The sequence below is a fragment of the Colias eurytheme genome, chromosome 1 (assembly GCF_061535395.1).
Source record: "Colias eurytheme isolate Ceu_HAF_F1 chromosome 1, ilColEury1 Martin Lab GWU primary, whole genome shotgun sequence".
Lineage (NCBI taxonomy): Eukaryota > Metazoa > Arthropoda > Insecta > Lepidoptera > Pieridae > Colias > Colias eurytheme.
Genome location: NC_142980.1, coordinates 15,094,989 through 15,117,683, shown reverse-complemented (window position 1 = coordinate 15,117,683; position 22,695 = coordinate 15,094,989). Strand labels below are relative to the sequence as shown.

Genomic DNA, 22,695 nt, shown 5'->3' with positions numbered 1-22,695 from the left:
TAGCATATAGTTATCAGTACATACATACATCTAACTCTTGTTTATACAAGCATATAGTATTTATATTATCTGTGCTTACATACACCTATAGTATAAATTAGACGTGCGCGGATCTTTAAAAGGAACCTATGGTATGATTTATCTTTTATAAATAGAAAGCTGGTAAAAGGATTTTTTTAATAACTTTATTCATTTTAAAAATAGGTAGTGGGAATTACTACTAGAATATTATTGATATTATATACTTGGAATAACTATAGCTTATCTTACAAATACTCAAATTCATCACGCGATAGCCGAACAAATATTCATTCAATATCTCTCCAATGATTATTTGATTTCCATATTCAGTATACCCTCTGTCCTCTGTATATCAAAATTCATGCAAATATATACAACGTTGAGTGGTGCATTAGATACAACGTGATTGATTCCATTTTGTTTTTAGTTTTTTAGTTATTTTAAAAGCTTTTAAACAAAGCCTTCATAAATTGAATATAAACAATAAATACATACAAAGTTCCGTTCTGATAGCTTTACAGCATCATAGATTCAATTATTATCTTTTTAAAAAAATATTTATAAAAGGCTTTTAAACAAAAAGCCTCCATATATTTAATATAAACAATAAATACATACAAAGTTCAGTTCTGATAGCATTACAGCATCATAGATTTAATTATCTTTAAAAAAATATTTATAGAAGCCTTTTAAATAAAAATCCTTCATAAATTGGCACAAGCCAGGAATAACAAGCCTGTATCAAAACACTAGCTTCGCTGAAATTGACTCGGTGAAGTTAACGCATATTAAAATTCGTCGAAGCGTGCCTCAGCTGCGATAGTGTTGCATATTCATTTCACGGTCACAGAGCCTTTAGAATTGAAGTCAAACGTAGGATATGCATGTAATAAACTAACTTAGGAAATAACTAGGTATCACCCGCGCGGTTTTACTCGCGGAGTAATTTGGAAAATAAAAAAGGGCACAAGTATTTCGATATCTCACGTATTGTTTTAATGTACATATATATAACCTATATTACTGTAAAGTTTCATCGAAATACGGATAGTAGTTTTTTAGTGACAAGGTAACAAACATCAATACATTCTTACAAACTTCGCGTTTACAACATTAGTTGTATATCTCGGTATTTAAACTAATATTGCTCTCAAACAGTTGTTTACGTCCCTTGCACGGTATCGCGTGACTGTTCCATCTTTTATTTCTTCGCGTTTTGTTTTGGCGACACTGAAGACACGAATATTATGAAAACAACACAACCACAGACAGTTACTCTTTGTTATCCTATTATTTTCATTATACCTTCAATATACTCTTTAATAATCATATGGATTGCCTGATTGTTAAAAAATCCTGATGGTAAAATGACGTGTTTCTTTTGGCTAAGTACTACAACTTTTTATCTTCTTTTTAATTAATTGCAAAACATGTGTTAGAGGAATTAAATCTAAGCCAGCTAAGGTGCTATTTATTTAACTCGTTTGTATCCTACATCGTACACATTCTAATAAAGTCAAACGGCGTTGTGTCTCCGGGAACTAATTGTACAAACAATTAACTAAATCGTTCTCTATTGGCAGAGTGCAACCGTCTTTGTTTAATTGCTCTGATTGTATTTACAACTAACTACAATATATTTCTTCGTGAGCGTCGAAGATCTTAAGTTTAACGTGTTTGTGGATTGATGTTTCTTGGTTTATACAGAGATGAACGTATTTAATTTAAAATAAAATACGTTCTTCTCTGTATATCTATAGTTTAAAACTTAAAATCTACATCATATTAGCTACAAAATTTGCTAATATATTTGAGACTTGTTCACAAAAAGGAACCCGAATATACTTGAATACAAAATTTTCTACTGGTCTATATAATTAAATAGGTAAAAATGAATTTTCCTAAAACCAATATATCTTTTTACAATAGAGGTAGTTAAGCTTAACTGCATAACGGTGTAGAAGTTTATAGAAATCGATTTTCGATTTTTATCCATTCGTTATTCACAAATTGCAGGAAAACGCTCCGTAAAAATGAATGCCTTTTAACAGCAAAACCATTTTTCCAGCATATTTCAAAATTTTCACACTATACAGGATAGTGTGAAAATTTTGAAACGTACATTGTTCGCCATAAAAAGTTTAGCGAAAAAAGCGTCATGTTCTAATTAATAACACGAACAAAACAAATATGAGTCTTTTTAAAAGCATTAAATTCTACAAAACTATATAATAATTCTACTAATATTAAATAGTAAAAAGTACATAAATTTTCATATACAAAAACGAAACAACTATCTATACTCGTTGATATTTCACTTTTGTCAAAATATTTCTATGGTATATCGTATCTACAATTATCAATTATTATCAAGCACAGACTTGCATTGGTACAATTATATTAGTATCGATCCAGTAATGTCATTTCCCTACTTAATATTCGTACAAATGGAGATTTTAATTCTCATCCACTCTCTGCATAAATGGATTTTTAACATGATTATTTTGTGAAACAATAGCTTAATAGTCTATAAAATAATTTATAAGAACTTAAACATTATTCACAAGTGGTGTGATATGAATCCATTAACTTACAGTTAATCACCTCGTGTAGAGTAAACAAGCAAATAAGCAAATATTATTTGACATTGCGTTTCCACGCAAACCCGCGCATAATCCGACGAGTAAATAAATGAAATCCATCTCTCGAAGCATCTATCAATAAACGCATAAAAGCTATCCCATTCCGCCACCTGTTCGTAAATGGTAAGTATATGTCGCCTCTTTGCGACGAAACCGTGTTATTTCGAAAAAGGCGATTTTACAGGAGAGCATTTTTAAACTTTCAAAAAGGTATATTAGGTAAATGAACGTTTTTATGGGTTACATCTATAACAAATTATATGAATTATCTTATTAACTATTGCATAATGCAAAAAAAAATACCCTAATTTAAAAGATTTTAGGACAAAAAAAGCATTAAAAAAAAAAGGAAAAAATATGTCACATTTTTTCTGAAAAAGTATAAGAAGAACGATGTAGCAAATTAATCTGTCACGTTGTTGATGCTATTATTTTTATTTTATGCTAAATTATAATATAAAAACACATTGTTGAAATTAGAAACATTTATTAAACAGATGAAATAGTTGTAGCTAAACAGTGGTTTCTTTGGACAAAACTATTACTAATCAACAGTTAGTCAGCCTTTATTGAATGTAATCAATATTCTTCTCACTTTATGCTTATTTCTTCTTACATTGTAATCATCTTAATTATATAATCTCAAAAAACTAGTAATCTAAGTTTTCAGTCTCGGTCATAAACTAAGTAATCAGTAAATTTGCACAATTAAGTGCTTACTTTATAAACGTATGTTTATAAAGTAAGCAAAATTCTAAACAAAAAATAATAATTATCAAAACATAAATCTCCTCTATGAGCAAAATCTTAAACATTATAATAACAAAAAACATAAAAATCGCCTATTAAAACTTTAAATAGATAAAACCATATCACTCATATTTTGTGCTGAAATGCCATTCATTTCCAAAACAGTATTATTAAAACTTACAAGGCTTCAAAGAATGGCTTATAATATCTTGGGATGAGGTTTTTATTAACCAAATCCATGATATCCTTTTTCTTTTTTTCGGCTAATCCAGGTTTCCGAGTATAAGCTTTTTTCAATTCAATATTGGTATTGTTACTTATCTTCTTATTCTTCTTCAAAACGATGGCCTTCTTGAACTGTACGTCGGCATACGAATCTTTAAAAAATATGGCATTAGGGTCCTCTTTTTTAACTTGTATTACCTTTATTCCTGAAAACTTCACTGCGTTATTATCTTCATCTTTTACCAGCGCATAGTTCATCAGGTTGCATACATTTTTCCAGTCATTTATATCACAGAAACTCAATTCATTCACATGGAAAGGCTCCCCTTTTTTTCTGGCAGATTTTATGGCACCAATAAATGCGTCAGGGGTATACATAGGACCTGATCTTAACTGACGTTTTACTTCTCTTTCTATTTGAGAATGGGCTGAATCGCCTTCATTCTGTGTGTGACCCTTGATTAAATATTTATGTGTCACTGACTTGAGATTTGGCAAAGTCTGTACAGCATATAGGTACATCGCTATCATAAACTTGTTTTTTTGCTGGCCAGCACAGTTATCTGAGTAGAAGACAACATCCAGATCTTTGGCCGTTTCTGAAACTTTCATCAGATATTTGAATACACAAGTGCCGATTTCGTTTACGCCTCTGTTAGCGTTTGATTCATCCCATACGAAACATTCAGCATTGTTAGTCTGAATATTATAAATTGTCAAGTTAAGTACATTCAGTTTTGACTTATAGTAAAAAACTGAAATTTCACCCTTAGGGCATTGAAAGACTGCTTGAAGATCGTAAACAGCAACTAAAATATTTTTGTTATTCTTGTCGTTTGCCTTCTCAATTCGTGACAATTGCTTTTCTCTTAGATGCATCTCATAGATTTCTTTTCCTAACTCCTTCTCTTCAGCTGTACTATTTTTATTTACTTCGCATATATCGCACAAGTCTTTTTTTGGAATAAAGAATGAAATGTTAAATTCTTGTGTAAATATGCGATAGAACATCAAGTATGTTGCAAAACGGGTATTTTGGGATTTACATTGTTCAACATAGTCCCTATGGAGATCTGTAATAGCTTTGCTACCATCGATGTAATGTCTTTTCGAGTTAGCACGAATGTAGTGCGATTCAATTTTTGGTATTGACTCAATAAACACTCTTACACCATCTTTTATATTTTCATCCACTTTGTTGTGATTTTGATGACACCCACGATTATCTTTCATTAATGAAATGTTAGTATCTTTATTTTTTTTCTTTAAAGCCGTCTCTATAGGGCGATTATTAATCCCCAAAGTGTTCTTAAAAAACAGTTTACATACTCTAATCTTCACTCCAGAAACAGTCAAAAAGAAAGCATTATTATTATCACGATTTAATGCTATGGTTCCGTCCGGATTAACTTTAACGTATCGATGTTTAGGGACGACTACTTCGATATTGTTTGCGATGAAAGACCATTGCTTTTCAATCTCGCCTAAATCCCAGTATTCTTTTAAAAGTTGTTGTCTTTGCTCCTCAGTGATATTAGATCCACATTTAAATGTACATGTTTCTTTGCAAGATGGTTTTAGTTTACGTTCCGGTATAATTTTATTAGTTTTTGTTGATTTGTATGATTTTCCACAGTTTCTTAGTCGCTTCGCAACATTTTTTTTCCATAATAATTCTCTTTTGGGCCTTTTTTTACCTTTTTTAGTAGGGGTATTATCTGGTTCATTTGACTCTACTTGCGTGGTGCTAACATTTTCGACGGCAGGTGGTTCATTTTCTGATATTAGCAGGTCCTGTTGATTTACGGTATGAAATACAATTTCATGCTCATCTGTTGGGGTCACATTCAGGTCTATAGCATTGAGTACTGTGCTTACAGTAGCTGCACTAGAATGAAAAACGTCTTGATCCTTTCGAAAGTCGATGTTGGTATAGACGTCATTGTTGTCGTCAGATTCTGAAGAGCTCACACGTGCTGGTTTCATAATTTCATAGTTGGGGTCTTTTACGGAATCATCACTATCTAAAAAAAAACCAAAAAAAATCTATTAAACTTTCAATTATCTATAAGTCAGTAAATAAATGTAAGATACAGTTATCGAGTACCCACAATAATATGAGTTTTATTAAATTTATACCTTCGTAGAAAGACGGACCACTGCTTGATGAACTACTGCTACTTGAGGAACTACTGGTGCTACTACTAGTTGATTCACAACGGCGACGATTAGTGACCATTGAGTCTTCTTTGTCTAAAACAATATCAAAATGATAAATATTATGATAACTACCATAATGTTTTCCACGCTTCACTTTACCATCTATAAGCCTCACACGAAACACACGAAAAGACGGGCGTCGAATAACATTACATACAATAAAATTAACTAATAATGTTACTTACATTCGGCAACTGCTGCAGCGCTGCAACCAGTCACCTCCTCATTTCGGTTGCTTTCATAGTTAGTTTCCATTGGAAAAGTTGAATCGCCTTGCTCGATATTATTGTTGTCGCTTTCATTTTCATGTATTTCCATTTGAGAAATGGAATTGCTTTGTTCTCCGTCATTATTTTCTTTTGTTGCTAATAAAACTAAGTATTTGGACCGCGTCCCCATCTGAAAAAATAAGTCTTAATAGTATTTTCTTTTAGTGCTTACAACGTGATAAATCATTATGTATTGCATTGAAATAAGAAACATATCTATAAAAACGAAACAACAATAAATGACCATCACTCATTTCTTGTAATAAAAAACCATTCATCATCAACAATGTTACACCTTATGATATCACAATTCAAAAATGTTATTATTTCAACAACAACGTGATATCAGATTTTATAAAAAGTTGCATTTGAAACATTTTTTCAAGAAAACCGAGTTATATTGCTTTACCACAGTATAATAACAAAAAATATCACTGAATTTAAAGATATGTTTGCAATAAAACTGTGGTACACTCGTGATATCACGTTTTTGCAGAAAACTGAGAGCTCCTTACCTTTGGCGCTTAAAGAGAAAACTAACTTGTCACAGTGTTGAAAACAGAGTACTATGTGAAAGGGACAACGCGATAACGCAACGTACCACTGTAGTGACGTCCTTTTCGCTCATGGTCTCGCTGTCCTTCACTTTTAAAACACCACGTTTTTGCACAAAATAAAGTTGAATACGGCGGTTTCGATTATCAAATAAAAAAAAAAAAACATTTTGCGAAATATCACGTTTTTCTCGCAAAGAGGCGATGTGTTGATTGCCACTCGACCGTGTTTACTTGCTTTAAATCATGTTTAATTGGCCCGTTTCGCACTATTTCACTGATTATTTACAACTGGCCATCGCGTTGTCTGTGTTTGAAATATGGCTCTTCAATCTCCACGCTACTCGAGTTTACGTTCATTAGTAGTCTCGTGTTGGAATACAGCTTCCTTAGTGACGGAATAGCCTTAGTTCTGGCAAAACAAAAGTCTAGTACCTACACTTTGTATTATAGTAGAGACGGCTTAGAAATTAATTTCTTTTCTCTGCTGTTTTGTGTATATCAAAAAGGAAAAACATCCCCGCTTTTTGTAAGGATCGTCTTATTTCTTTCATAATTGTATTACAAATCTGCGTCAAATAATATCTCCATCCCATATTTAAATGTATTCAATTACCTTTTCAATATAACGTCTTGGAAACGACGCCAAATCCTACAGAAAGCAAAATGAATCGTTTTATATTTTATGGAACATAAATACACTCGTGTTGTTAACCTCAAAGAGAAATGTGTGTAAAATATATTAAAAGAATCTTTCAACAGTCATATTAAAATACAAATGGTAATAAGGTATTGAAAGTGTACTTACACCCTCACGTTTCATTTTTTTGCTGAGCAATATCTACATAAGGATGAAAAAAATAAGACGCAATTTTTTTAATATAAAAGTTAAGTCTCTTTTCGGCGAGATGATTGAATATAACAAAACCTTATTCATTTCGTCTTTTAGCATTAAGTCTTTGTAATTTTCCATAAAGAAATTGGATGCGTAGATGAAATAAATAAAACCACGTAAAATATTTACAGTCGACTCGGATTTGATAAACGAAGTTCACTCCTGCATCATTCATCATTCCATCCAAGCGACTTGCGATAGGCGGATAAATCGGCTGCCATTTATTATGCTAGCATACAGGTGATTATTTAATAAACGTTACAATAGGTAATCATGCTAACGAGTACCTCGTGGGCCTAACAGGTGCCATTAGCAAAATAATTAATTGATTGTTACATCGGATTATAGATTAACCGATTGACCGCTGAACGTCGAAGCTACGATATAGATAGGTTACATGTGTCTATTGACTTGAGGGCATGTTATTTTCCTTTACATGTTCCTATTATGTGACATGTTATTTTGTTGTACGTGTACTTACAATTTGTGGGGCTAATTCTTGTCTGCTGACAGATTATAGGGCGGTATATTTGAGTTTCAGTGCAGTGGATATTTGAAAATGAATAACTTTTCAACCCATTTCAAAAAAACGAATTTTCTTTTTATCCCTAAACTTTCGACGATAATTGTTTTTTTATTTATAAGAATTATACACCTACCATAAAGGGGTGGTTATTTCGGTAGTACTACGGTAACAATAATATTATGATATCTTCAACAATTCGCTGGGATATATTGCGACTTGCGAGTGGTATCGAGGAGGCTTCACTTCTTAATTGGTTAGAACCGAACTGGACAGGTTAGAAACAATAGTTCAAGTGGATTGTCGAATTGTAGACGTAGACTCGCATTCCGAACAATATTGCCAAGGATCATGCTAAAATTATAGCTTTAACGTTTTGTAAGGAGCAGTGTCTTCGGATTTTATCCTTGTCTTCCGCATTAATATTTAATTAGTTATATATATACTTCACCTGGACCTTGACCGATCGAGCATCTATTCATTTATATTACAAGTATCTTTTTTTTGTAAGGTTGTCTGTAGTCCATGTAATGTTACTATTAATTATATAATTCTTTTATTTATACGTTACTGTATGTTGCTTAGACTATAATTACTTATATTTCATTATCAGTAATATTTTATCATACCATGTTTACGTAGAGTCACGTACCCAAAACAGAAAGCTCATTATAATTCGGTAATTTATTAATTTATATTCATATATTAGAACAGCTTCAAAGAGAACATCGTGTTTAATTCTCATCACACATCTGAGACACATTATTCAAAATCTGTAAATAGAAAAGTATTTTTAGATGATTATAAATACATAGGGATAACTCCGCAAAACGCGTAAAGGTCAACAAGAAAGGCTCTGAAAGAAAGAGGACGCTTCCCTCTCCATCCGCCGAATATCGAACAAATATAAGTACACCTGATTTGACCTACTTGGCACGAGAGAACTCCTCAAATTTACTTGCCTTGCCAGAATCTGATTTAGCAAACCTTAAGTGTTGTAAAAAATGGAATGCAATATTTATTATTCCGGGATAATTTAAGATGTTTACGCCTGTGAAAGGGTCAGCAGATAATTAAGTGGTTAGGTTTTGTTATACATGAAAATACTAATGCATGTGTCTTCTCTTTATTAATCGTTCTGTGTGAAAAGTATGTTCACCCCGATAGTTTATGAGCAGCTAGGAGATATAAAAATATTCAATGTAACCAAAAAACAAATCTTTAAAAACATCAAGTTAATTTACGTCTGTTCGCTACACGTCGCCATGTTTGGACCAGAGAATTGACTAACTATCCAAATAACGGATGAAGGCCCCAACTTTAAAAGCAGAACTCGTGTAACCTATTACCCAAAAATATTCTACATTTACCTGTGACCTAGACTTGTCATGTACCTATATAGACTTTAGACCAACTTTTGACACTTTGTAACGAGTTAAAAGCGTTTCCATTTCATTTGAGATGTGGAATGAGTTTCAGTATGCAAATAGAAATCCATTTATGGTTTAACAGCAGAATGCAATATTCATTAGATAGATTAATTAACTATAGTTCCATCTGGATTAATAGAAACGTTTTTACTTGGAATTCAATGTCGTTATTCTAAAAGGTGTGAAATTCTGCAAAATGTATTAAAACAATCCTATCAATCGTATTAAAGAAGAATATTCATGATATAAACCTTATTTCTTTTAATCAAAACCTGAGCAAGGCAAAGCTACTGTTACCCATATTATATTATATTACACCTGAATTCCTTAAAGACGAACCTGCCGAAGCATTGCACATGAGATCCCAAACACAATATGGTAGGGATAAAACCCCATAGGTACTATCTGAAAGTAAATTTCGTGAAAGGGAATGGCTATGGGAAAAGCATTATGTAATGAGTTTTGTGTTTTCTGGTATAGGTATCCCTGCAATCATTTTATTTATGTTGAAGTTTGATTAACAATTAAGTAGTAGAATCAACTTGGAGTCGTATAGATACACTTGAATAAATACATAATATATTATGTCATTTTTAGAACGTAAAAATGATTTATGAACATTAATCTTCATTCAAAAATTGCAATAGTAAAAACACTTTATCTGTGTTGAACATGAGACAGACATTTTTTCACGCATATTTTTCAAATTCATAATATGGATATATGTGTATAATTAGTTAGGTTAGGCTTTTACAATAGAATTATATAATATTAAAGAGTTTAGTAGTTCTAAATTTAAAACTTATATAAAAAATGTACTAGTTTAGAGAGCGTACTACAGTATTCAGGAATATATGGACGATAAAAACCCATGGAGGGTTGTCGCGAAAAAACCACAGGACAGTTCTTTGGCATGTTATTATAATATATTATAATGTTATATGTATTTTGTAAAATTGTAAAACTGACATGATTTAAAAGAGCAACTATGGAGTTTCTTGCCGGTTCTTCTCCGTAGATACTGCTTTCCGAATCGGTGGTAAATTTTAAAATATGTAATGACGTTTCAAAAGTGCTTCTATAAGAAGTCTAATTGAATGAATAAATGTTTGAGTTTGAGTTTGAGTTAGGTATGCTCACAAGTTTGATCCTCTTAAATTACTTTATAGTTTGAGTAAAGTACTAGGGAATCGTAACATTTGTCTCATTTATAAAATTTTGAAAGAATGTTAATTCTTTCAAAATTTTATACTTTTATTCAGTGATGAAATCTTTATAGAAAATTTCCGTAACCCGTAGAAAAGAACGTAGACTTATCCCAAATTTTACCTCGCAATTGAGAGCGTTAACATTGCATTCGTCCTTTAACTCTAAAATTAACATTTTAGAATATTATTAAATTTCAATGTCGCAACATTTATCTCATTTTCTAAAAATAGACGAGTGTTGTAAAAATAACTAGGCCTCTAAAAGCTACGTTGAAAATAGTTTCTTAGTGTTGCGATGCGACAAAAGATGGAAGTTTTTATTGCTAGGTATGCAGATACATTAATGGACATAAATGTCATACTTTTTATAGTAGTTCTGACCGCAACGTCTTCTAGACTAGGTATAGTTTTAGAAAAATAAAGATACATTAAGATCTAACTCAAATTTGAGATTAGAAAGCTGTATATTATGGCACATGCGGTATGATATGGGAGAGTCTCATCAAATAAAGGACTGTAGAATATAGAAAAAATACCTACATTTATTTTGAAAATGTAATCGATTCACTTTGAACTAATAAACTTCAATAATACTACAAAATAACAAACTCCCCAAACATTAACTATCAACTTTCCAATATGGAAAAAACCCCAATCACATTATAAAAATATCACAGAGTAAAATAAACAAACACAAAGAACCGATTTTTCCACCAAGTCACATAATATTTGCCAACTAATGTCAAACGTGCCGCATACTATAATCTGAAGACTAGTCCAATCCGAAACTCAAAGATCAGTTTATTTTGCTTTTCATCCCCATAACTGTTCAGAGCTTGTGTGCAAATGTTTTTATATGATAGTGTCGCAGCGGTCGGGTCTCAGCCCCGAGAAGACAATAAGTAGGTCAAGACACGTTCCCCGAATAACTAGACATTTTATATATACTTGTACAAGCGATATTAGACCGGGAGATACTGACACAAAATTTCGAGTCATTTGTAACAGGATGGCGGTTCTACAGGGGTCTTAGTACGCAATGACAAAAAGAAAAATGATGGTGTGAACGCTGGTACCGGTGGGTTAGTCGCGTGGGCGTTAGTCGAACTCGTCGGAAAAATAGCGAAAGTCAAACGATTTGTAACACAAAAATTTTAGAATTTACCGATAGCCCATAAAAAAGAAGTAGGCGGTAGTGTCATGCCATACTTTTCCGGTATGACTTACAGCCCGCCATACCGACGCGAATGTGTTGATTTAAAAAAAACAATTATTCAACCATTTGTACCAAGATAACTTTTGCACAGGTAACCATCGTCGTGCAGCCATTTACGAAAATCGCCATGCCATACTTTTCGGACGATTCCAAATGGTCGCCATACCGCCGAAAATCTGCAAAATTTTTTTATTTCGACTATCTTTTTGTACCAGTATTGCATTTGGCTTTTTGGAGAGTATTTGATAAAATGTGACCATTATTATATTTGCCATACTTCTAGTAGGGGGAAAAAGTGCTGTCATACTTGAAAAATAAATTTATTATTAATTTATGTAAGTGAAGATTTCCAACACCTAGATCTTTGAAATTTTGTATTTATATTCGTTGATCCTCAAACTTACAGGAAAAATAAGTGCCATACTGTTACAAATCGTTTGACTTTCGCTATTTTCCGACGAGTTCGACTAACGCCCACGCGACTAAGCCGCCGGTACCAGCGTTCACACCATCATTTTTCTTTTTGTCATTGCGTACTAAGAACCCTGTAGAACCGCCATCCTGTTACAAATGACTCGAAATTTTGTGTCAGTATCTCCCGGTCTATATACATGCTAATTTCAAACTTCTTTACGCTAATTTTGAAGTTATCGTTTGGATACCGCTTCAATGATATTATGATGTCGCTGGTCGGTCTAGTTAAGTTCGATAATGTCAGTTTTATGCCAACGAAGATTTATCCTGGCAAACTACCGCTTTATGAATTTCTTAATAGTTGTTTTCGTAATATTTTCTGATGTTTTCATATATTCGTGAAGGACAAATGAAATAAAACAAAGATCGACAAAGTCGGTTTGTCATTTACTTTTGTTTTTCTATAAATGGTTTACCGACTTTAAATACATATATACTGTATGAAATAATTAGGCAAACCTTGCAGGATTTCAGGGAAATATCCAGTAATGTATACATATTATACGTAACTAAAAAACGATTTCAAGCAAATTTCAAGCCTTTATTATGTGACAAATAATATGCCTTTTCAGTGTCAGACATTTCCCAGAACTCTATAATAATTTTACTCATTAAATTTATTAATTAAGCAGCTTTTACTTCCATAAAGATACGCTTAATAAAGGTAAATAGAAATTAATAGCAGACAAAGAGAAATGGCTTCTTAACACCCTGTAAAGGAGATTACTTTTTATATAATAGACATATAAATAACGAATCATTGTGTTTATTTATAGTCACTGCCTTCAACGTTTTTTTTTTTTATTGACGATAGGGAAGAGCTTCACGCCTTCAACGTGAAGACAGATACTATACATTACGTGATAACTGACAAAGTCGACCATAATTTAATCGTTTTTGAAGAAAATTATTTCTTTTTGTGTACTATTTAGAAAATTGTACTTAGTTGTATCAATGATATTAACAATACATTATTTTCCCACAGGTAAGCGGCCTTAGATTTGAGACACAACTTAGGACATTAAACCAATTCCCGGAGACACTCTTGGGCGATCCATCGCGCAGGATAAGATACTTCGACCCTCTTAGGTAAAACAACTGAATACGTTCTATGTTTCATACAAACTTGGTAGAAGATACAGCTCAATTCAAGGATCTACACGAGGTTATAAATATAAAGAACGGTCCATCTTTAGCCGTTGATTAGCCAACGACACGATTAATATAAAATCACACTCACACACGCACACAGACTATCTGGGAAGAGTTGCTGACACATCATAGCATTATGAATAGCATGGTATTATGACTATACAATGCTCTATCATACCGCTACTTAATTTTTATTCAAAACTAGCGGTCCGCTCCGGCTTCGCCTGTGGAACATGTTTATATGTTTTTTTTTTATAAGAACCATCCTCGTACTTCAAGGATTATATTAAAAAAAGAATTATGGAAATTGGTCCACCCGTTCACGCGTGATGCCGTGACCAAGGAAAACGGGTTTCATTGTTAGATATGTATAATAAACTAGCTTTTTGCCCTCGGCTTCAACCGCTTTGTCTAAAACTTAAAAAAAATACAACCTTTAATCTTCTTCTTTATATATAAAAATGAATCGCAAAATGTGTTGGTAAGCGCATAACTCGAGAACGGCTGAACCGATTTCGATAATTCTTTTTTTATTATATTCCTTGAAGTACGAGGATGGTTTTTATGTAGAGAAAACGTAAATATGTACCACGGGCGAAGCCGGGGCGGACCGCTAGTAACATTATAAATACAAGCTTTAACAAGTCTTATGTTGTGTAAATAGTAAAATACATTTGAACTATTCTACTTTGCGCTAAATGTGGGCGGTTGCAGATTCAAAATCCACAGCGCTAATGACTTGTTTGCTTAACCTAGGATATCAAGCTCAGATCTAGGTAATTAAAGGCATAGCCCACGTAATTCCTATCAGCATTCTGTTGATAAATGGATACGTTATAATCCTAACAATTCGGTCGAAATCACGTATTAATTCTTACTATTAATTAATCTGTATCACACGTAATTTCGTCTATACAAATTTTATAACTACATCAACAACTTGAATATAAAGCCTCTCAGAAATTATACCTGTACATTTTTGTTCCACTATTACGTCTTTGTCATTAACAATTAACTTTGAGTTTCTACTTTACACCAGTCCATTACTCTCTAGGCTCTGGCTCATTAAGTGTAATTTTCTAACTTGATCCTTAATTACAGGAACGAGTACTTCTTTGATAGAAACAGACCGTCTTTTGACGCAATCCTCTACTACTACCAGAGTGGCGGGCGGTTACGTCGCCCAGTCAACGTGCCACTCGATGTATTCTCGGAAGAAATTAAATTTTACGAACTTGGTGAACAGGCAACCAACAAATTCCGGTGATTATACGTTTATTTGTGTATTGTGTACAGATCTATTTAAAAAAGGCTTAGAAAATGTGCAAATTTGAAAGGTTACTCAATGATAATGTCACATCCATCGTCCCATCCATTTGGAACATCGTAAACATTAGAGAATATAATATTATATAAACGACTCGTTTATGCCTGTTAGTATTAAAATGTGCTCAAATGTTTAAAATTGATGTTAATTATTATATCGTACGAGTTACGTAACACAATTTTGAAACGAGCGAGGTGAACGAGCAATTATATCTTCAAACGAGCTTTCAATACTTCAAGAGTCGCGTGAATCGACTTACATGAAATATTTTATTGTTTCTCTTTTATCGTACAAAATATCTAAAAGTTTGCTTTGAACTGACATTTCACAACACGTTCAATAGATAATAAAAATAATTTTATACTGACATTTCATAAAAATAAAAGGATAATAATATTATAAATTAAGCTCCACCCGTATCTTCAAATAATTATTTTTATTTGCTTAATTAATTTAAGTGTGGAGTACTTTGATTAATACAACACAATGTTTCAGTGAGGATGAGGGTTTCATCAAGGAAGAGGAAAAGCCTCTCCCCTCAAACGAACGCCAACGCAAAATCTGGCTGCTCTTCGAATACCCTGAGAGCTCCCAAGCCGCCCGCGTCGTTGCCATCATCTCCGTCTTCGTCATCCTCCTGTCCATCGTCATCTTCTGCCTCGAGACATTGCCCGAATTCAAACACTACAAAGTCTACAACACCACCACCAATGGCACCAAGATCGAAGAAGACGAAGTGCCGGATATTACTGATCCATTTTTCTTAATAGAAACTTTGTGTATCATCTGGTTTACCTTCGAGTTGATAGTGCGATTTTTAGCATGTCCGAACAAATTCAACTTCTTCAGAGACGTGATGAACATAATAGATATCATAGCTATTATTCCCTATTTCATCACGCTTGCTACCGTCGTTGCTGAAGAAGAGGACACGCTGAATCTACCGCGGGCTCCGGTCTCGCCGCAAGACAAATCGACGAACCAGGCGATGAGCTTAGCGATCCTGAGAGTGATACGTCTCGTGCGAGTCTTTCGGATCTTCAAGTTGTCACGTCATTCCAAGGGTCTGCAGATCTTAGGACGCACCCTCAAAGCTTCTATGCGAGAACTTGGATTGTTAATATTCTTCCTCTTCATCGGTGAGTACATTAAATGTTGCGTCGTAATGACAATGTACAGATTCCTTATAAGTTTAGTTGAGTATAAGCGCAATGCACAATTGAAATTTATTATTTTAATATTAAATAACTGGTTGAACAATTTTTGAGAATTTAGTAATATTAGATTTTTATGAGGAAGTCCAAATTGGAACGTGTGAAGAGAATTGGCCTAGCGTGGTGCTGAGCAGCGCGGGTCGGCCGCAGAAACGCGTGCACAACATACTTTGTGTTCACAGGGGTGGTCGTTTTCTCCAGTGCCGTATATTTCGCAGAAAAAGATCGCCCTGATTCAAATTTCTCTTCCATACCGGATGCCTTTTGGTGGGCCGTTATAACTATGACCACGGTTGGCTATGGGGACATGAGGTAACTAACGCGCCGCGACCCGTCCCGCGCCTGCTCCCAACCGCCTCCACGCGTCGTATTCCCACTGTATGCGCCTTCATGTGTGCTTAAAGGTGTGGTGCTGTTTTCGTCTGCGGTGTACTTCGCGGAAGCGGGAAGCGAAAATAGCTTCTTCAAATCGATACCTGATGCGTTTTGGTGGGCGGTCGTTACCATGACGACCGTAGGATACGGAGACATGACGTATGATTCAGCGAATACACCCTAACATCATTTTTTTGTATTTTACGTCGTTTCATTTCATCGCTGTTTCTTTTTGATACTTTACCATGATTGTGATTTTTGATACATCATTTAACTTCATACATAATATGCTTTTCTTTGGTTTTATCTTCAGTTCGCTAAGGATCGAATAGTATTTTTTTAATTCATTGATTTTTATTTCTATCTGCACGTATTCATGTCATTATTTAGCATTCTTATTATATTATGTTATGTCGATTCCAGTCTGAATCTATTTTACACATAGCACATACGTGTAATGACCACACCGATTATTAGCGATTTGACTTGGAGATGATCAGTCGTAGATATAACAATCGCCCTTTCCAAAGCGTAATCATTCGAAGAATTGCTTTCGTTGTTAACATTTCAACCAGATTATTCTGAATCTAGTTGAATTGGTGTTTGATTTGTACAGTAAATGTTTATCCCCACCCAATGCTTCTGCTTCAGTGTGACCACTATTCCAAATTGTTGTTGTGGAAATTGTAAATAAAAATCTGTTAAATTATCGAAAATGGTGATCACCGAAGTTTTCTTATAGGTATTAGATTAGAAAAAGGTAACTGTTGTCCTACTTAAAATTTTAATCGTATTAACATATATCATGTTATTTATAAATGGGCTTTTTAATTATATGTAACGAAAGATCCTCATACAATAACAAAAGATATTAACGTAAGAAATAACGTGGTGAATTACGCAAAATGTCGCTTATGTGTAAAATTGGATCTCAGGCATCAGCGCTTCGTTTCGTTCCATCGTCGAACCCTCATTATTAACGTTCACACCATTTTCGATAGAGTTATGTACTTGTACTATTTATGTTAGCCAAAAACTGCATGATAGAGATATCTGTTTTAGGGAACTATGTGTTATTATTAAGATTATTTTATAATTTTCTTATGCCCAATAATAACAACGTCTTGATAAAGAAACGTGTTATCAGAATTTTATGAATTATTTGGTATTGCATTGCGAATTCTCTGATAGCACGTGTCAGTCGAGACGAATGTGTATTATTGGCCATATATTTAGAATTTTTGAATTGCATTGCAATAAAATATGTATAATGCTGGCGAGATTGGATGGTGACGAATGAAAGTGATACTGCAAAAGCGAAATGTTATTTCGATTTATTCAATAGATTAAAGTGGAATATAGGGTATGTATTACCGCATGTACATCATCATTGTTTTAGTAGTATCGTTTGGCTCGAACGCTTCAATTGGAGTGACGTTTTTGTAATTAGCGATTAATTCAATAGGCCTGTCGGCGTGTGGGGCAAGATCGTGGGGTCGCTGTGCGCGATCGCTGGTGTGCTTACGATCGCGCTGCCGGTGCCTGTCATCGTGTCCAACTTCAACTACTTCTACCACCGCGAAACCGACCAGGAGGAGATGCAATCACAGAACTTCAATCACGTGACTAGCTGTCCTTATCTGCCGGGTACCATGGGGGAACCATATTTAGGTAAGTCTCAATAGCGACATGATTTCATTACGCGATCTTTTATTTATTTATTTTTTTACCACTTTTATTTTTCGATGTTTACCGTTTTTTGTTTTGTTTCATATGATTCATTTGTTTTGTTTTCCGTATTTTCAGGGCGGGACGATGAACGCGACGACTACTATGACCATTGACTATTTAGTGATGTTTTAGTTCAATTGACACTTTTAATCATCGAAAGAGACGATTCTTGTGATATTATCGAATAAGACACAATATTGTGTTGATGTAAATATTAGTTTTAAGTGTTGTAAAAATACGGTAATAAAACATGTTTTTTTTGTTCTAGTTATGTTTGCGACACATTTATTTTTAAACGTTCTTAGACGACGCGCGTTTATTTTTGAACATTTGAAAACGAACAGTCTGTTTTCTGTTATGTATTTTTACGTGATAGCGTGATTTTTACGAAATGTTAGACGAAGACTGATATTGTTAATTACATTAATGATATGCTAACATGAATAGTTTTATGTGCTAAAGGAGCACTAAGTACATATTACGATTTAAATAATTTTTAAATGAATAGCACAAGATCGCTAATTGATACTATTGATATCGATCCCATCAGCCAAGTATTATATTATTATAAAAGCATGTATTGTGTGTAATTATGATTCAACGAAAATTTTAACCATACATAAATTAATTTCGAAATTACTTCGTCAAATTTTATGAGTTCAATAATGTTAGAGCTTATAGTACAAATAGTTTTAGGTACTGTTTGCGTGGTTATAAATTAAAACTTTCTACAGGTTAGGTTAAGTGAAATAACTAATAAACATCCCAAAAAATTATTCGTTGTCATATAATTTTGTTACCAAACTTATCGGGAATTCTGTAAGTTATTTTTATTTTTTATCATTTTTATTTGCTTGTTTTTATCATTTGCTCATTATTGTGTGTCTTTAGTTATTCTATCCTGTCTTACTTCTGCATCGGTTAGATAACTACTTTATTACGAGTGCTAGAAGCTATATATAGCGCAGTAATGTAATTAAGGCTAAATTGTGTTTAACCCAACACCACATTAAAATCTCGCGGAAATCCCTGAAAGGTTCTAAGTATTCTCACAGGTTTCCATGGCTTGTTACTAAGCCGGCCGTAGCGCTAGCACATGAGGAGCATTACAGCAGTAATCCGATTTGCACATCGTGGTAGCACCAGGCTGTTAGCAAATGCGACATAAATCGTAAATACCATAACGTAACAAGATTTTGTTCTTTAGCAAGCCACTGTTCTATTTTGAACATGGTGACAAGTTCTTTGCGAATTCAGTATCATAATATTCCGCATAAAGGTTTACCTTTCGACTAAACATTGAAAACCTTAAAACACTCCGTCCACACAGATATTGAACGCTTCTAGCAACCTTTACCAAAGCATGGTTAGGATACAATATGGTTTGGATATAATAGCTTGATTGCCATTATAACAACGTAAAAGCTCAAATGTCCTGCAATGTATTCCTTAAAACTAATACTGCTCACAACCATTAAGCTATACTAACCCAGTAACACCTAACATTGGGATCAATTCGTCAATCCTAATCGTCTATACAGTTTCAGGACCAATCAAGAAGACTTCTGTCAGCGATGACTCCTCTTCCGATATGATGGAGTTCGATGAATCAGCTCTCGTAACCGATCCACACTTAGAGACCAACTTGCGTCGGTTACGAGAAGAAGAGCGGCTGCTGTTAGAACAACAAGCGGCCATGGAGGCGGCAGGCACCTGCGATGATATCGCCACTCTAGAACATCTAGATGCCCTGCGTCTCAACCAGGTAAAAACCACTACAAGTCATCATCCGTTTAATCTGCACTTTTCATAGTAGTAACTCTATCATAACCTAATTTATAAGCTGTGCGATGGAATGTACCTCTTTAATTTAAGTTAAATTAAGGAAATGTCGTTGGTATTTATGTGTAATACTTGTATTAGATGAAACAGCATGAACTGATGAAACAACAAGCCGCGTTGGCAAAGCGCAACGCGCGCGCCCTTGCGGCTGACAACGCGCGCCGCGACCCGCGCCGACGGGCGCCCTGCAACGTCCGCGTCAACCACCTCCACTGCGCGAGCGGCACGGACTCCATCGAAACAGACGTCTGACCAACGGGTAATGTATCCTGGACATACGACTTTCAACACTTTCATAACGCTCAATCGATATATTTTGCTATCACTTTCAAAATCATTACATAGCAGGTTATGTAAATACTGTTTAAGCTTCAATCGATACAGAAATCAAGTACCTACACGTTTTATATTTTATGCAAATACGATTTGTTGTTTTTAATTATTGTAAATTTATGTCAAAATAATCAAAACCAGAATAATTACACTATTATCAATAGAGTAAAAAAAAACTTCTCCAATTATTTTTTTATCAAAAACAAACAGCTAACTATATATTATAATTATGTATGTTAAATTTTAATATATATATAGAAACCATATAGAAACTTAAACAGTAAAATATCTTCTACACTTTCTTTTCCTTCGACCAAAATAAAAAAAAAGTTAATTTGTCCAAAGAAATCCTTTAAACCCTGTACAACTCAAACTTTTACGCAGATTAATTAAGACGTGTGCTATAAAATTATTACCATTTCCGAGTGCAGTCTACCGAGGTAATGGGATTAATGCCGAGAGTCATTAACTATAAGTATGTGTTGAACATTTTACTTAAGCGAAACGCGATTAAAAATAAATAATTCTAAAGTAATTGCCTATCTTAACGTACTTCGTAAAATTTATAATATTCAAGCTGCAATTCATGTTTTAATAAAAGCTTTAAAAGCTATTTAGAATAAACTAAGCCTAGAAGTTTATAAACAAAAAATAATTTAAACTTAGTCACCTTTTCAATATACTATCGTAGCAGTGCGCGTAAAAATAAACAAATCGAAAGCAGCAATCAGATCTGATCATCCTTCATGACCGTGAAACTAAAAAGGCCTGACATTCAGCAAATGGAACGTCAAGAATATGAATGGCCGTGGTAGCATACCATTGAGGGGATGGAAAGGCTAGTGTTGCAGGCGAGCTTCGATCGGCGGTGAATGGATAGGGAGCGACGCGATCGATACGTGCTGCGGCAGCCGCGAGCCTGCGAAGCTCCGCCCCACACGTGCTCGTCTCTCCCCCTCCCCCGTCCCCCGCCACCCGCGCACCCGCACCCGCGCCCCCCTCCCGTGCGCCCCCCCTTACCGCCGCGGCCCGCCCGCGCCGCTCTGCGCTGCCCTGGTGCCCCACTCTGCTGATATTAAAAATTTACATCCCCGCAAAACTGCGGAGCATGCACGACTTTCGCGTAACGTCTTTCCGTCCCACATTCGAAAACAAAAGTTCCCACTTCTGATAATGCGACGAAATCACACACCGACGATAGGTAGCACAGCATTTACATATCGTTTATATCATAACTGTCATTTTCAATCAACATTAATGCATTTTTCGTTTCTTCAGTCGAAGTAGAAGTACTCGTACACCATCCCGCGGGACAGTAAAAGCTGTAAGTCGAAAAAGATTTAAGCATGACCTTTCCACTGGCATTTCATTGAACATAACTAGATGAGATTTCTGATCGCCACCGATTCGATCGCTAGCCAAATACTTCATCAATCATTAATCGCTCTATTAATATAAATGATATTGTATTGTTGCAATAAATCTTGTAAGATGTTTTAAGCGGCGTATCTTAATTACGAACGAAATCAATTATTCTGTTTGTTTATTCTAATTTTGTGAAATATAATATCCTGGTTTGATTTAAGTACTTTTTAGTTGCAACAGCGAAATCTCTAATAGTTAAAATTCATTGAAAGGCCAGCGATAAGACGCGCTAGCCATTGATTATGTCCGCAAGTTGCGGCTGGCGTCGTCTTAAATCTGATGTATCCCTGTCTTCCCCCTTCATTTTCTTCGATCCACCTCCTTTTCATTTTACGTTGATAATGAAAGCGTCTAAAAATTCTGCTTACTAAATATTTCATAAGATGTTTCGCGTCCAAGTGCTCTCCGTATACGAGAGCTTCGGGCTTCTCCTTGCTGCTACTTATTGTTAATAATATGTTAACGCTTATATTCATCTAATTTTATAGACGTTTTCATACCATTCGTTTGTGAACTTCCGACGAATTTATTAACACCCAAAAATAAAGGTAGATACTTTTTTGTTTGTATTGTCATTCAATGTTCAAACCTAAATTATACAACCGAGCGTCTAACGTTAATTTCTTGAAAAGATTCCATTATTTAGCCAATCGTAATACGAGACGCTTAACGGATTTAGGTAATAATATAAAGTGGAAACGATAGATTTTCGGTTGTAAATCACGTAATCGTCGGGAGTTATAGTTCGCCCCATCCCAACATTGTACTGTTAACCTGTTTCCAACTTGGTCTGATGAGTATTTTGGCTGTTGTACGTTAATTATCTGAATAATCCTCAATTATTTTAGTCGAAACTTTAATGTGTTTTT

General features: G+C 34.3%; 2 protein-coding genes across 3 annotated transcripts in view; one reads left to right on the top strand and one right to left on the bottom strand.

Annotated features, from left to right (window-relative positions):
- Positions 1–20,320, top strand: part of Sh (Potassium voltage-gated channel protein Shaker) — a 153,155-nt gene extending 132,835 nt beyond the window's left edge. The window contains exons 4-10 of one of the 2 annotated variants that reach the window (XM_090106140.1): positions 13,413–13,516; positions 14,681–14,842; positions 15,402–16,045; positions 16,525–16,654; positions 17,961–18,166; positions 19,768–19,991; positions 20,150–20,320. In XM_090106140.1, the coding sequence (XP_089962266.1) occupies positions 13,413–13,516; positions 14,681–14,842; positions 15,402–16,045; positions 16,525–16,654; positions 17,961–18,166; positions 19,768–19,991; positions 20,150–20,320 (1,641 nt within the window). Of the gene's footprint in view, positions 1–13,412; positions 13,517–14,680; positions 14,843–15,401; positions 16,046–16,524; positions 16,655–17,960; positions 18,167–18,301; positions 18,994–19,767; positions 19,992–20,149 lie in introns of those variants that run through there. The other variant, XM_090106135.1, reaches the window with a different exon arrangement.
- LOC149911402 (uncharacterized) lies at positions 3,591–6,538 on the bottom strand. Its single transcript, XM_090106644.1, has 3 exons — positions 6,044–6,538; positions 5,778–5,891; positions 3,591–5,662 (listed from the first exon to the last, which is right to left on the bottom strand). Exons 1-3 carry the CDS (start codon positions 6,255–6,257, stop codon positions 3,591–3,593), a joined length of 2,400 nt encoding a protein of 799 aa, XP_089962770.1. The 5' UTR covers positions 6,258–6,538.
- Positions 20,321–22,695: the final 2,375 nt, after the last annotated feature.